Here is a 17,133-nt window from a genome sequence, read left to right as displayed (position 1 = left end):
TTGTTTTATTGATATTTTTCCCAGATTTGAAAACCCCAAAAGACTAAAAGAGGATTTATTAATAAAACCTCACGAAAAAAAAAAATGGTCCTTTTTAATTAGGAAAAAATCAGAGGATTAAAAGCTTCTACCAGAATCCAACCCCCCTTTCCCAATATCCTTTAAGAGATTTTTTTATTTTTTCCCCCCCCCCCCCCCCCCGCCCGCCTCCCTCCATCATTGCTGGTTCGGGATCTGTCACCCATTCACCCTTATAGGGAGGGGTAGATGAGATCAGGGGTCTGTACATTTTCTTAGCTCCAAACCTTTGGTTAGTTGAGATCTTAACTGAAGCCCAGGTTGGAGGGCGTGGAACACTGCCCCCACCTCAGCATTCCTCCCATCCAGGGCCCTCCTGTAGGGGCTGCAACAGAAGCCCAGTCTGCGGCCCTGTAGGAGCCCAGCTTGGCCTTGGCAGAGGCCTGGGATCCATGCTAATGGCAGGCAAGGCCTGCTCTGAGGTGTTGCTGGAACCTCCATCCATCATTTTGCCTGGAAAGGTCAGGACAACCTCCTTTCAAATGACCGGCTTCTACTGTGAATTCTATTTACAATTACTCTGGTAATTCCTGCAGGCAAAACGGCAACAAATAACAATCAAAAACCATAATGCTATTACTTCAGAGAAATAGGTTGGAGGTTCAAGAATAGGACTGCAGGTGTATTATATAAACAAAATTGCTGGACAAAGCTGCAGCCCCAGGAAATTTAAAGTAGTGGAGAGCACGCTCTCAATTTGTATCCTGCAGTGTGCAGTAGGAATGCAGCCTGAGCTTTTAGCTTGCTGTTCCTGGCTTTTGTCAACCGGCTTCATTCCCTGGCCATTTAGTATTAATACTCTATTATAGCGGAAGTGATAATGTCAGCATTGCTCTAGCAGCCACACAGAGGAGGCTTTCAGCATCCTGTGTTTGGATGCAGTAGACTTGGCTACTCCTAATTCAGGCCAACAAATCTGAGCTCTTTGTTCTGGCTATGATGCTCTTGAGCTTTTTTTAGTGTTTATCTTTCTGGGTTTCTCATGGCTAAGCCAGGGCCTGCCATGCAGCCTGACTTAACCACTCGTGAAATCCACAAGTGTGAAATATTAAATTCCTGTGGAACCAGATTGGACAACAGTGTACTGAACTTGGCTTTGCCTGTTGGTTGTTTGCGAGCAAAATTTAACCCATTTTCTGTCTTTTTTTTTTCCTACCCAGTAGTTATATAACCACTTGGGACAAGTGTCAGGTGGAAAGTGGCAGAGCTGCAACTTGAATCTAGGTCTACTTACCTCCAGACTCTTAGCCTCTTGTCCTCTTGTCTGCTGACACAGAGCTGCTGCCAGGCAGGCGGCTCTTCCATGTGCCCCAACCCCTCCTATAAATCCTGCTCAGCCTTCAGGGCCCCCTTTAACCCCTGCTCTGTCTTTTCCACAGTCCTGGTCCTGCAGGCTTTGAACAACTCCACTGGGTGTCATCCTAATTATAAACATTGGCAGTTACCTACTTATATCCGGCTCATTTTCCTTACGATCTCTGAGACTCTCAATATTGTTCCCTGGTTGCTGGCCCACCTACCTGGCCCCTAACATCACTCTCTTATGCTCATTCCCTTGCCCTTTGAAAATGCTGTGTGCTCTGCAAGGTGATGCTCAGTAAGTACTTGCTAATCAGTAGACAGATGAAAGGCTGAGTTAAGCAGGGCATTGCCTCCCATGGAACCCATGAGTGCTAACCCTGGTGACCCCACAGTCTAATTTCAGCAGTTCACAACGTGCCTTTCATGTTTAGGACAGAGCAGTCAAATTGCTGCTGGTGACATCGGAGAGCTGGCAGTGTCATGGTGTGCCAGCATCTGAAGCTAGAATCCATCATTTTTGGAGCTGAATGGATTTGGAGAGACTAATTTACTCTCTCATTTGATACCTAAAGACATTGAGACCCAGATTTCATTAACTTGCCCCAGTTCAGACTCCATGTGGGCCACAGCCCCTAGCTGGGTCTAGTGTTTTCTGGGACCAAGTGCACTGGCAGACTTGTTCCTCTCCAGTGGTTCTCAACCTTCCTAATGCCGCGACCCTTTAATATAGTTCCTCATGTTGTGGTGACCCCCAGCCATAAAATTATTTTCGTTGCTACTTCATAACTGTAATTTTGCTACTGTTATGAATCGTAATGTAAATATCTGATATGCTATATGTGTTTTCCGATGGTCGCGACCCACAGGTTGAGAACTGCTGCTAGCCCAAGCATGTCAAACTCGCGGCTGGCGGGCCGCATGCCTCACTTATGGCCGGCTGCAAGTTTGACATGCTTGCAATCATGGCCCTCGATACACATGTGCCTGGGTCAGTGGCAGAACAGCCTCACAGACACTTGACCTCATATTAGAGGCATCATGGCCAATAAATGTTTGATTCTACAGTTTACAGTTTATATGAGTTTCCTGAGATACTCAGCCTGCTTTCCTAGATCTCTCATCTTTTTGCCTTTTCCACACCCTCTGCCTAGGCAAAGTGGATTCCTGGTTTCCACAGCTTAGCTTTGGTGTTCATGTTGCTTTCTGTACCTGGACAACTCTCTGCCACTATCCCCAGAGATTCGAATTCCCACTGGTCTCTGAAGATTCAATTTAAACCTACCTTGACCATGAAGGTTCTTCAAGATTGGTGGTTTTAAAAAAACTCTTGAAAGTATAGATCTCTTTTCTCAAACAGAAATGTTAAGTGAGATCTCGATATATAGTAAACAACTGTTTTATTGAAGGCAGGGTAGGGGACTCAGAATCCTGCACATCTACCTCTGAGCATTTGCTTGGAGCACAGTGGGAATCTTTGCCCTTGATGGTAAAATGCTCCAGTTTTTGAATGTCCAAAGTACTTGTTCTGAACCCCTTTTGTGGCCCATTATCACCATATACTTTATCTTTTAGGTATGTGGCATGTTTTCTATTAGATGATAAAGCTGTTTGCACAGTCTTTTTGTCTGGATCCCCCATCGTTTCTAGAACAATGTCCCAATCAGTGACGATGCTCAGGAAATACTGTTAATGAATGAATTCATGTATCTTCCATCTCTGTAGGTTGGAACATGAAATCCAGCAGTTGAAGCAGAAGATCTATGAAGTCGATGGTGTTCAGAAAGGGCATTTTGGTACCTTGGAGGGAAAGGCTGCTTCTTCCAGCTTGTCATCCACCGCTGAAAAATCTCACCTGGTTCCTCTGATGGACGCCAGGTAATGGACATTAAACTGTCATCATTTCTGATGTGATTCAATGAGTCACTATCTCTCATATTGGCCAGTTTACATATGGAGGGCTCCTAGAAGGTGACAAGTAATTCATGACCCTAAGATGTACTTTGTCTCCATCAACTGCTCCCTGGGTTGAGTTATCATTTAAAGGGAACCAAAGACTTGAAAACTGGCCAGCTAAATCCAAGTAATGCTGGTGCAAGTAGTTTGTGTGAGAAGACAGAACTAAAAGGTCCTGGGAAACCAGCTCATCAAGAAGGTAGTGATGCAAGGCCAAGTTGAGAGGAACAAAGAAATAGCATTAATTGAATCGTACCAAGAAGAAGGACCTTATGCTGACCGTTAATTTATAGAAGTCATGATTACAAATAGATGAAGTCTGTTACCAATGCTGTACCAGTATATTCAGAATGATCATAAATAGCATACATATATACCTGATGGCTACTATAATGAAATGGCTTTCAACTTGGGTGGCATTGTCAGTTGCTCTGTGGCTTAGACTCTCAGATAAATTGACTCAATCATTCTTTAGCTATAAAGAACTTGATTATTTTTCTCATCCCATCTATGCCATGGGGACATTTCAAACTGGACAGTCCTGATTAGGAGATAAATATTTGGATATCAAAATGTACTCAGAATAGTATGAACTTCTGTGGCCCTTTAAAGTTAGGGCTGCATATTCCACTGGGATAATTTAAAAATTAAAAGTCTAGTGAGGCAATTCATTTGCAAGTGGCCTTGGCTCAGTTTCAGTTGCACATGATTTTATTTGCAATACTAAAAGGTAAATACTGCACTTTATTAGCCTAACTCCATTCTTTTGGCCTACCTTACCTATCACATTAATCTCTTTACCTAGCATTTCAGAAAATCATTTTGCTGTGGTCAGTTCTACAAAAAAATATTTATGGAACTACTCATGTGCTTAGAAAGGTGAAATCAGATGTTTTTTAATGTGGTAAGATAAAACCATGCCAAACTGTTCATTTAAACTAATCCACCTAATCAGTGTCTGCAGACCTGGGGAGGGAGAGCCTAGAGCAGAGTTAAGACTTCCATCTGAGCAGTCTGAACCACTAGAAGGATTTTAGATTGAAGTAAAAATCTGTAGTCTCCTTGGTTTTTCTGGGTTAATGGTTGTACTTCATACAATTTCACCTGCATTCTATGAGGTATGAACTATTCAGCTGACAAATGCCTCAAAAGTCAACTGTTTCTGGTTTCCTCTGTCTTGGTTCTGAGACAGGCATTTTGGAAGGTAGAAACCTTTAAAATGTGGTCTCTCCTGGCCAGATGTACATAACCCAGTTGGAGACAAAAGATAAATCAGGAACAATGCAAGACATTGTTTCATCGGAATAGTATATGTTCACTTCTTCTTCTTTTTTTTTTTACTTTTAATCCTCTTTAATGACTTTGTGATGTGAGTGATAACTATCACTGTTTTCTGTGAGGAAACCAGGGCTCAGTGCGTGAAGTGTTGGGTCTCAGAGTCAGTGACTCATGGTTGGAGGCTGGGAGCCTTCAGAAACAGGTGTCTGTGATTCTCCCCTAGCTTGTGGCAAGGGTTCTGAAGGAAATCCAGGGAGAGTTGGATGGGATCACTCAGTCGTCCTTCCAGACTCAAGCTTCTGTTATTCAGTCAGTTCTCTCTCATTTGGAGAGAACACAGATAATGAACACATGGCTCTAGATTTTTTAGAAAGTAGAAAAATGTTTAAGGTCCAGAGTTGTTATGTTTGGCATTTAAAATGAGAAAGTTTGCTCTGTCAGCATGGCTCAGTGGTTGAGCATTATATTAGAGATATAATATGGAAATGCTATGAGTTGCAGGCTCTGTCCCCAGCAGGTAGGGGGAGAGAAGGAGGAGGGCAATGCAGGAGACAGCCAATCAATGATTCTCTTCATATTGATGTTTCTATCTCTCCCTTTCCCTTCCTCTCTGAAATCAATAAAATATATATTAAAAAAATAAAATGGGAAAGTTCCCTGTTGTGAAGGGCATAGTAACAACAGTATCTCCAATGCTCTGTGTGGTTAGAAGTGTTCAAGTACCCCTGTCTCCCTGTTCCCAGGGTCAGTGCTTACATTGAAGAAGAAGTCCAAAGGCGTCTTCAGGATTTGCGTCGTGTGATTTGCAATGACAGCAGTGTATCTGCAGACATGACGAAGGTGAGCTGAGGGAACCATACTAACGCAGTCATGCGTTTTAAGACAAGCTTTCAATAAATTATTGATGATAGTGGTGGGATCTTTTGTTATTGTTTCTCAGTGAGAAAATTGAGATGCAAATGTTCTAGAAAAATTAAATATTGGGTGGAGCCTAATAGTTTACAAATAGTGTGAGTTCAAAAGTAAGTTTATTTATTGTAAAGTTTTGAATTTCTGGAGGAAATTCTTAAGTGAATATAAAGTTTCCTAAAATGTTTTATTTACTTTGTTTGATTTATAATAAGTCTATATGTAACATTTTTCTATTTTCTCCAGAAAAACTAACCAATTTCACCTGAAACTAATACAAAATAATATTGAATGTAAACTGTAATTGAAAAAATAAATAAATAAAAATAAATACAACCAATTTCTGTAAGTATTTAATTTGCTTGATGAATATTTCAGGTAGAAAAAAAATTACCTTTGAGAAAATACATATTTGCAACTTGATTTTTATCAAAATAAAAGCATTGCATTTCTATCTTGCAACTTTAAGAATTGCCCTAAGGAAAACCTTGCTTTTAATATTATTCTTAGACATTTAAGATTCTGAATAAATGGTTCAGTTCTCTTACAGGCAGATGGATCGATAGAGTCATGTTTACTGTGGAATATAAATTCTATAGAACAATTGTCATTGTTGAATGGCAGCTATGTTTCTTTAGAATTTTGCTCCCATAAATATTTCTAATCAAATCATTTTTTTTCTCCTCTATGAACACACTATAATTTAATTTAAAAGACTTTTTCTTTTCTTTTCAGAATAATGAGAAACTTCACAATGGTACCATTCAACGTAAGCTAAAATATGAGGTAGGTAATGATTTTTCAGATTGATAGGGTCGCCTTAAATTATGGCATGCTCATGTGATTAAATTTTCTTAATGTTTAGTTGCATAATTAGAACTTTGAAGTCCCAGTGAGATTAATGGCTAATAGGGAAGGCAAGCTATTCTTCCCTAAATTAAATGGGCTCCTGCAGATTCAAAACTGCTTTGACTTTGTTTGAGTGGCATGTAGCGGTGGTGGAGGCGCTTTGCCTAGTTTTTCATTGGCAACAGTATCCTTTCTCTTGGTTTGCATTTGAAAGGCAGACTTATATAACCAGAATTATATATGGTGTTTAGAAATGAAACTGAGTACTTCTCAATATTTTAAAATCCTGCTTACTTTATAGACTGAGTTGGCAGTAGTACAAAGGAAATAACTCTTTGTTGATGAGCTCATTTCACTATTGGATTGTCAAACTCAGGTTTATTGGGCATACAATTTCTAAGGGCTTACTTGTATTTTTCTCCACGGAGGGTCTTGTCCTTCCCATACATTCCTAACACACACACACACACACACACACACACACACACACACACACAGAGAAAACAACTGGTAGGTGATACAAATCTTACAGATGGTGTTTCTAAATTACTGAACAGAGTGAGAGGTGGAAGCATGAGTGTTCCACAGTAGGCTTAACTGACTTTGGCCACTGCCATGTTCTCCTTCCAATCATCCAGTAATGGCATTATCTTCCTCTGGACATCCGTCTCTTCAGCCGATAACCTGGCGAAGAGCAGGCTGTTGCCTTTCATTTCTTTGTATCCATAGTGGCTGGCCTTTGACAGGGCTGGTTTGTAAATATGGTAATAGCAATCTAACCAGGTAGATGAAATTAAGGAATCTTATCAAATGAACCAAGAGACAAGAGAAGTAGGATTCAGGTTCGAATACCTGTCAATTTCTTTTGGCCTTGCTGTCATATTTTCATTAAGTATGCCCTGATTACTTTTACATTTTGAACATATGGTGATGGGCTCATTTGTACAACTGAATTTGACCTTTTGAAAACTGACCCAAATGACTTAGGATTTATTTTAGAGTGAATGAAATATTAGACCAGGAAATGGATACTGTAGATCAATTCCATACAAGGTACTTCTATAAAATTACTCAGCAATTTATTAGAGAAATAATATGGAAATTGATGTTCTATATGTGAATCCAATCATATATTTTCAAATCATGCCTCAATCAATATGAATGGCTTAGGCTTTTGATTTAACCTCTGAATCAATCCACACAATGAAACCAATGACTGCAAGAATCTTCATGTGCAAAAGAATCACGAAGGCTGCTACCACATCCCCATTTCAACTGTTTTTGACATCTTGAACAGAAAGGGTGTCTTGCCCCGCTGCTGCCCAAAGATGTCACTGACCCTTCCACCAGAGAGGAGAGGAGGGAGGTGGATCAGAACAACCACCAGAGTGATCCCATGACTTGGAGCATCTCAGACTCTACAATTTTCTCTTCAGCATCAGGAGAGAGAGTCCACCACCCAAAGGATCAGCCCTCAGCACCTGAGGTGCTGCAGAACAGTGATTGCAGATATAGTTGTCCTGAGCACATAGGTGACTGTCAAACAAAAGGTTTCAGTCTATCTAAAATCTCTCTTCTTGATGAAAACAACACCAGCAATGCAGAACATTTTCAGGTTAAATCAGGAAATTTCAGTGAGCTGATGACTCATAAAGATGAACACAGCTTGGAAATTGAATCCAGCTGGACTCTGCTGCAACATACATGCCGAGAAGTGTCTATAAATAGTGGGAACAAACAGACCAGGCAAAGCAAGTTACTCTATTGTGTCTTCTCTGGAAGTGTTTCTAGTGAGGAGAGTGTATCTGCCGGCATTTTTCAGAGTTCACCAGCCTCGAAGTTGTGTACTGAGCAGCACACTGAGGAAGAGTTAGCTTCTAAAAAAGTTAGCCCTCCAGAGTCATCGATAAATATCAGGACAGAAGGGAATGGTGGATTAGGATATTTTTACCACAGGTTCTCCAATCTTTATAAAGGTACGAGCAGTCACCTGCTACAGGCTGGCACAAAGGTTATCAGCCAAGCCAGGCACGTGGGGAGCCTGTGGGACCCCAGTGGACTCACCTCCCAAGTAACAACATTCATCGGAAGACTGCCCTTGGTGAAGAACTTACCCAGGCACCTGCCCTTGACGTCACACTGGGTATCATCAGAATCTCATTCTCTTCCTACAGAAGATCAGGTTGGTAGCCCCAGTGAGGAGGCAGGGGCCGTCAGGCCAGCAGGGAGCGTGGGGCCTTACAGAGTGCCAGGCCTCACAGCCGCAGAGGTACCAGGTTCCTCTCCAAGCTCAGTTGTCCGCCTGGAATCTGAAGAAGCTGGAAGGATCTCTGCATTTAAGCAGACCCTTGTGCAATTCCCAGATCCAATGCTGAAACTTCAAGAGTGCCCTTTAAAAGACTTTCTCCAGCATGTGGCTTGTTTCCTACCGGGACTTCTGGTCGACATGCATGAGGTCAGAGGCATTTACTGGCTTGCTGTTGCTAACTGCACAGAACCTGACCCCCAGCCAGCGTGTTTGCTCCTGCTTCCTTCAACTTTATATGCTTTAGTCCTGTCAGACACCCACCTGGGCTCCATGGGCATTTTTCATGCTCTGTCTCTCTCAGGACTACGGGAGATTCAAATCGGCTTTGGTGGGCAGAGCATTCGATTCCTGGGCTCTGCAGAGAGTCTCCTGCTCACTGTATTTAGTTACAACAAAAACCTCTGTCAACAAATATGCCGTGACCTTCTGTGTGTCCTGATGCCCGAGTCTGATGCCACTGCCTACTCAAGTCACCCTTTGCTCCAGCAAGATCTGGTCCAGCTTTCTCTTGATTGGAAAGCAGAAATCCCTGATTTAGTTTTGTCAAACGGAGTTTGGTTGTCATCCAAATTCCAGAATACCATGGTTGACATGATTTACTTTCTCCATGGAAATATGGAAGTCAACATCCCCTCTCTGGCAGAGGTTCAGCTACTGCTCTACACAACAGTCAGAGTTGAAGATGATTCTGGCCAAGATGAGTGTCAGTCCCTGGTCCTTCTGAACACCCACATCGCCCTTGTGAAGGAAGATCGAGTTTTCTATCCACACGTTCGCTCTCTAAACACACCTCCTCCACGAACACAATTTGATGTCACCAGATTTCGTGCTTTAAGTGAATTCAGGTGCATCGTTGTTCCAGAGAAGAGACCATTACCAGCAGTCCAACTTGTCTTCTTTCATAAACTAAAACTTCCATCAGATTCAAGAAAGAGTCTGTCTGAGCACCCAGGATGCTCCCAAGACACCCAAAATGTCCCGCTGCTCACCAGCCCATTTTGTCTTCAGGGCAGTCGGCATGTGGCCCCTGAGGTCTGGGATCTGACCCTCAACTCTCAGGATGAGGCTCTGTGGCTGATCTCACATTTGACAAGGCTCTAGGGAGGAGGACTTGTGAACATACTCTGCATATTCTTTGAAATCTATAAAGAACACAATTAAAGCAGTCAGGGACTATGAAGGTCTCAGTAGCTAACTGATTTAAAACTGGAAAAATGCAGACCTCTAAATGAAAGATGCAAACATATTAAATATCTGCAATAAAATAAAAATAGGTCTTAGCATACTAATAAAATATCCTTATCACCTCCTTGCTTCATTTTCTTGAACCTGTAAATGTGGGTCTGCCTCATTATTTGTGAGGTGATTAAAGCATTTCAGATTGTGTTTGGCTTAATGTCAAGTTATAGTATGGTGGTGTGGAGTGGGTCTTTGGTTGCTGGATTCTGTCAGACTAATTTGCGCTGCCTGAAAAAGTGCCCAATTTGCGAGTGGCTTTCATGGACATCCTCTGTTTTAGCTGTGATTAGGACAGCTCTGTAACAGAGCACATTGGTCATACATCAAGCTTTCCGAAGGACCCAGAGATTTCAAATGCCCTCCGCTCACGGTAATAGGTAGAATGAAGATGCTACATGCGCCCTGCAGTATCTTCACTCAGTTATTTCCTTTTTCTCCTTTCAGTTTTTGTGACTATTCCTTTCCAACCTTCGGGGTTTCAGCTCCTTACCTGTTGGTTTATCTTTGATTACCTCCCCTTTATGCAACATGCCCCCATGTACCAATCCTTTCTCTGAGCCCTTGTATTTCTAGAATGGCTCTCATCTCTATGTCTTTTCCTAAGAGCTTCTTTATGACATCTTATCAGATATAGAGTCACCTCAGAAGGCATTCAACACTTCTCCCTGGCTGTCCTCCCTCTTGCGTCTCATCTAACCCATCATTCATGACCTCTGACCAAGTGTTGTGCTGACCCGAGCCAGTTGGTTTGCTGGCCTCCCTTCTGGCCTGAATTCATGCCCAAGTCGGCCTTAGATAGGTCTCTCTCCTCACGAAGTTGTCAGTTGTCCTCCTCCTCTGTAGAGGCTTAAAACTAGCCTCTTCAGAATTCTCCTCTCTGAGGAAGAATTTCAATAAGGAATCAGGTTGCATGTTTTGTGTCTATTTTTTATGTCATCTGACCCTGGGTTACTTTTTATGTCATCTGACCCTGGGTTACTCTGCCAGTGTGCTTCTCTTTCTCAGGTATGTATGTTCTACTAAATTACTGAGTCTTAGAAAGAAGGAGGTTGATGTCTTAATTGCTCCATCCACTCTGATTCCCCTTCCAGCAAGGATCATGCCACGCTGATGTAGCTACTCATCGAATGATGTATGTAGTTGAGCAAGTCAGCTATTCCGTTAAGTCATTCATTTCACCCCTGGCATGGTGGGTTATTTTCTGTTCTGGTCAGACCTTTGGATAATGGTCAATGATAATATTGTAGCATACTCCCTCTTCATTTCTCTTCCTAATTGAACATGGGGACAGTGTCAAAGCTTCACCCATCCAGAAACTTACATCTCCCTTTGGTGAAGAAATGTAGAGCCTCCCTCTTTGCAGCATCAGAGCTAACAACAAGCTACTTGTCTACATTTTCCTTATTAATTTTCCTCTACCCAGGTTTGGGGGAAGTGAACAGGAAAAGGCAAGAAACTGGAGAGTGTATGAGGATCCACACACTGGTGGCTACAGCCCTGTTTGCAGTGGCCAAGTGGAGGCTTTTTGAGACAATAGAATTCAATTGTTTTTAGGTAAAGCCTGTTTTTGTCACACCCACAACTCCCCACCACCACACACAAGACACTTGTACACACCCTATTGCCATATACATGAAGGCTTTTGAATCTGTGACGAGCAAGCACATCATGAAAATTAGTTTGTCACATTCTTGACTGGTAGATCTTCTACCATGGAAAGTATCAAAAATAAACCATGATAGAGGAATCTAACATGACGGCAGTCAGTACCAGAGTGAGGGTTAGAGTGTGAGTGGATGAGCATGTGTGAGGGAGACTATGTGTGCTTGTGAGTGTGGTGGGCATCTGTCTGGTGGTGGGGGAACTTGGGGCAGTCAGTTTGTGTGCTCTTGGCTGGGGAGCCATTGGCTGCTGCTGTGTGCTGCTCAGCCGGGTACTTCTCCTGCTTGAGATTGAATAATGAGCCATTTTGGATAATGAGCCTGGAGATCCTCCCTGAGGACCCTGAATATCCTCCTTGGGAAGAAGTTGGGGGAGTGACCCATGATCCAGTGCACTTAGATCACTGTCCAGTACACCCAGCCCCACCACTGCAACCAGGCACTCCCTGCTCTGCCACTGCTACATGGAATCCCCAGACACTGGGACCCACCACTGGAGAATCATGAGGAAAGGATCTAAATGAAATGGTGGCAAGGAGTTTTTCAGATATAGAGTTCAAAGTAATGTTTACTAGTATAAGTATCCTCAAACAACTTACTGATAATTATAAGCATCTTAATGAGCACTACAAGGAACTTAGTGGGAACTATATCAGCATGAAACTGGGGTGATGAGGGTGTTAGGGGAGGAGGCGGAGTACGGGAGCAGGCTGGAAGAGGTTAATGGGGGGAAAAGGAGGACCTATGTAATACTTTCAATAATAAAGATTAAAAGGAAAAAAATGGTTTAAAAGTTTAGAAACCATGACTAAGAACCAATCAGAATTGAAAAATGGCAGCTAAATTAAAGAATACCCAGGAAGGAATCAACAGTAGATGAGAAAAATCTGAGGACTGAATCAACAAATTAGAATACAAGATAGAAAAGAAACATCCAGTTAGAGCAGCAATTAGGAAGAAGTATAAAGCATGAGGATGGTTTAAGGGAGCTTTAGGACAACATGAAATGTAAGAACATCCACATTATAGGATAACCAGAAGGAGAAGAACCTGAGCAAGTAATAGAGAACTGTTTGAAGAAATAATAACAGAAAACTCTCCTAACCTAGTGAAGGAAAAAGTCACACAAGTTCAGGAAACACAGGGAGTCCCAATCAAGATGAACCCCAAAGACCTGTATCTAGACACATCATAATTAAAATGGTAAATATTAAAGACGAAGAAAGAATCTTAAAGGCAACAAGAGAGAGGCAGAAAGTTACCTACAAGGGAGCTCCCATTAGACTATCAGCTGATTTTTTTAGTAAAAACACTTCAAGCCAGAAGGCAGTGGCATGAAGTATGCAAAGTAATGAAAAGGAACGTAATGAATCCAAGACTACTCTATCCAGCAAGGCTATCTTTTAAAATTGCAGATGAAATAAAGAGCTTCCTATACCAAAAGAAAAAAAAATGCTAAAGGAGTACATTACCACCAAACAGGCATTGCAAAAAACTACTAAAGGGACTAGGTTAAGAAGAAGAAAATAAGAGAGAGAGACGAACAAAGGTATAAAGAAAAAAAAATGGTAACAAGTAAGTACCTATCAATAATAACCTTAAATGTAAATAGACTTAATGCTCCAAATATATATATTCTACCAGAGAGTCACATTAGAACAAAAGATACACACAGACTAAAAATGAAGGGATGGAAAAAAATATTCCATGCAAATGGAAATGATAAAATGGTAATACTCAATTGGTATTGCTCAGTGGTTGAGCATTAATCTATCAACCAGGATGTCATGGTTCAATTCCTGGTCAGGGTAAAGCCTGTGTTGTGGGCACAATACCCAGTAGGGGATGTGTATGAGGCAGCCAGTCAATGATTCTCATCATTGATGTTCCTATCACTCCCTTCCTCTCTCTGATATCAATAAAAACATATTTTAAAAATAATAAAGAAAAAACTGAAGTAGCAATATGAATATCTGACAAAATAGACTTAAAAATAAAAGCCAAAACAAGATGCAAAATAAGCCTTAACAAATTCAGGGAAAGTTAAATCATGTCAAGCATCCTCTTAGATCACAATGGCATGAAAATAGAAATCAACTACAATTAAAAAACAAACAAATTTGCCCTAGTTAGCATTGCTCAGTGGTTAGAGCATTGTCCTGTGCACCAAAGGGTTTTATGGTCAATTCCCAAGCACATACCTGGATTGTAGGTCCGATGCTCCCGGTCAGGGTGTGTGCAGGAGGCAACCAATCAATGTGTCTCTCTCCCATGGATGTTTCTTTTTACCCTCCCTCTCTCTCCCCCTACCCCTTCCTTCCACTCTCTAACATTAGTGGGAAAAATATCCTCACTCCTCAGGTGAGGATTAAAAAATAATAATAAAGAAGAAAAAAGCCTCAAAAACAAAAACAAATGGAGGCTAAATAGCATGTTATTAAACAACGAATTGGATTACCAATGAGATCAATGAAAAAATAAAAAACTTCTTGAAAACAAATGAAAATGATCTCACAACAACTCAAAATATATGGAACACAGTGAAATCAATCCTGAAAGGGAAGTTCATAGCATTACAGGCCTACCTCAAGAAACATGAGAAAACTCAAATAAAATAGCTAACCCTACAACTAAAAGAATTAGAAAGAGAACAACAAGAAATTCCCAGAATGAGTAGAAGGAAGGAAATAATAAAGGTGAGAGCAGAAATAAATGACATAGAGACTAGAAAAACAACAACAAGATAAATGAAACCAAGAGCTGGTTCTTTGAAAAGATAAACAAAATTGATGAACCCCTAGCCAGACTCATCAAGAAACAAAGAGCACCCAAATAAATCAGAAATGAAAGAAGTGAAGTAACAACTGATACCACAGAAATTCAAAGGATTGTAACAAAATACTATGAACAACTATATGCCAACAAGCTGGAGAAAATAGACAAATTCCTAGAAAAATATAATCTTCCAAAAGTCAATCAGGAAGAATCAGATAAACTTAATAGGTTGATAACAACTAATGAAATTGAAATTGTAATAATAATAAAAAACTCCCAGCAAACAGAAGTCCTGGACCAGATGGCTTCATGGGGGAGTTTTACCAAACGTTCAAAGAAGAACTAACACCTATCCTCCTAAATCTATTCCAAAAAATCCAAGAGGAAGGAAGACTTCCAAGTTCTTTTTATGAGGTCAGCATTATACTAATTCCAAAACCAGATAAAGACACTACAAAGAGAATTACAGGCCAATATCCCGATGAATATAGGTGCTAAAACCCTCAAGAAAATATTAGCAATTTGGATTCAGCAATACATTAAAAAGAGTATAAAGTGGGACTTATTCCAGGGATGCAAGGCTGGTACAGTATTCACAAATCGATAACTGTGATACATCATATAAACAAAATGAAGAACAAAAATCACATGATCATATCAATAGACATAGAAAAAACATTCTACAAAAATCTAACACCCTTTTTTATATAAAAACTCAGAATTGTGGGAATAGAGGGACTATACCTCAACATAATAAAGACCATATATGACACACCTTCAGCCAACATCATACTCAATGGGCAAAAACTAAAAGCCTTTCCCTTAAGAAGAGGAATTAGACAGGAATGTCTGCTTTCATCACTCTTATTCAACATAGTACTGGAAGTCTTAGCTACAGCAATCAGACAGGAAGAAAAAAATCAAAGGCATTCAAATTGGAAAAGAGGAAGTGAAACTGTCATTACTCGCAGATGACATGATAATTGTACTTAGAAAACCCTAAATACTCCACCAAAAAAACAACTAGATTTAATAAATGAATTCAGCACAGTAGCAGGATACAAAATTAACACCCCGAAATCAATATACCAGTAATGATCTCTGAGAAAGAGAAACTTAAAAAAAAATTCCATTTACCATTGCAACAGGAAAAATAAGATACCTTGGAATAAGCTTAACCAAGGAGATAAAAGACGTGTATTCTGAAAACTGCAGTATACTGAAAAAGGAAATAGAGGACGATATAAAGGAAGAATATACCATGTTCATGGAGCTGAAGAATTAACATCATTAAAGTGTCCCTACTACCCAAAGCAATCTGTAGATTCAATGCAATCCCTATTAAAATACCAATGGAATATTTCACAGGTCTAGAACAAACACTCTAAAAATTTATATGGAACAAAAAAAGACCCCAAATAGCTGCAGCAATATTAAGAAAGAAGAATACAGCTGGAAGGATTACAATACCAGATATCAAGTTATACTACAAAGCCACTGTAGTCAAAATAGCCTAGTACTGGCACAAGAACAGGCATACAGGTCAATGGAACAGAACAGAAACCCTAGAAATTGACCCACATCATTATGGTCAATTAATATTTGACAAAGGAGGAAAGAACATACAGTGGAGTAAAAGACAGATTTATTCAATAAATGGTGTTGGAAAAATTGGACAGGTACATGTAAAAAAATGAAAGGAGTTCAACAACTTACGTAATGCACAAGAATTAACTCAAATTAGATAAAAGACTGAAATTAAGTCATGAAACCATAAAAAAAATCCTAGAAGAAAACATAGACAGCAAAGTCTCAGACAACTCACATAGTAGAATTTTCAGATACATCTCCTAAGGCAAGAAAAACAAAGGAAAAAATAAACAAATTAGACTACATCAAACTAAAAAGCTCTGCACAGCAAAAGAAACTGCCATCAAAATGTAAAGGGAGAACATATTTGTCATTGACACATCTGATAAGTGGTTAACTTCCAAAATATATAAAGAACTCATACAAAAGTAAGCTTAACAAAAGTAAGACAAATAACCCAATTAAAAAATGGGCAAAGGACCTAAATAGGCACTTCTCCAAAGAGACCATACAGATGGCCAATAGACATGAAAAAAATGCTCAACATTACTAATCATCTGAGAGATGCAAATTAAAACTACAATGAGGTATTATCTCACACCTCACAGAATGGCTACTATCAACAAACAGGTGTTAGCAAGGATGTGGAGAAAAGGGAACCCTAGTACACTCCTGGTGGGAATACAGATTGTGTAGCCACTATGGAAAATAGTATGGAATTTTCTCAAAAAATAAAAAAGCAACTATCATTTGACCTAGTGATCCACTTCTAGGAATATATCCTAGGAAGCCTGAAACACCAATCAGAATATATGCACTCCTCTGTTTTTAGCAGTGTTATTTATTATAGCTAAGATCTGGAAACAGCCCAAATGCCCATCAGTAGATTAGTGGATAAAAAAGCCATGGTACATTTACACAATGGAATACCATACAGCAATAAAAAAAATGATTTCTTACCCTTTGTGACACCATGGATGGACCTGGAGAGTATTATGCTGAGTAAAATAAACATCAGCTAAAAACAAATATCACATGATCTCACTTGTAGGTAGAATCTAAAGAAGACAATAAAGTGACCAATAAAATAGATCCAGAGACATGGAAGTATGGGACAAAATGATATATCTAAGAGGGGAGTTGGGGGCGGGGGGAGATTGTAAGACATTAACCAAAGAAGGGGAGATGCTG

At 40.2% G+C, this 17,133-nt stretch overlaps 1 protein-coding gene across 1 annotated transcript in view; it reads left to right on the top strand.

The window, feature by feature from the left end:
- Positions 1 to 17,133, top strand: part of KIF16B (kinesin family member 16B) — a 276,668-nt gene that overhangs the window by 182,098 nt on the left and 77,437 nt on the right. The window contains 3 exon segments of the mRNA XM_006087971.3: positions 3,103 to 3,255; positions 5,355 to 5,451; positions 6,256 to 6,306. Of these exon segments, the coding sequence (XP_006088033.1) occupies positions 3,103 to 3,255; positions 5,355 to 5,451; positions 6,256 to 6,306 (301 nt within the window).

This window comes from Myotis lucifugus, unplaced genomic scaffold, assembly GCF_000147115.1.
Source record: "Myotis lucifugus unplaced genomic scaffold, Myoluc2.0 scaffold_42, whole genome shotgun sequence".
In the NCBI taxonomy this organism is placed as follows: domain Eukaryota; kingdom Metazoa; phylum Chordata; class Mammalia; order Chiroptera; family Vespertilionidae; genus Myotis; species Myotis lucifugus.
The sequence above is the reverse complement of the archived record's forward strand: the minus strand, read 5'-3'. Positions and strand labels throughout refer to the sequence as shown.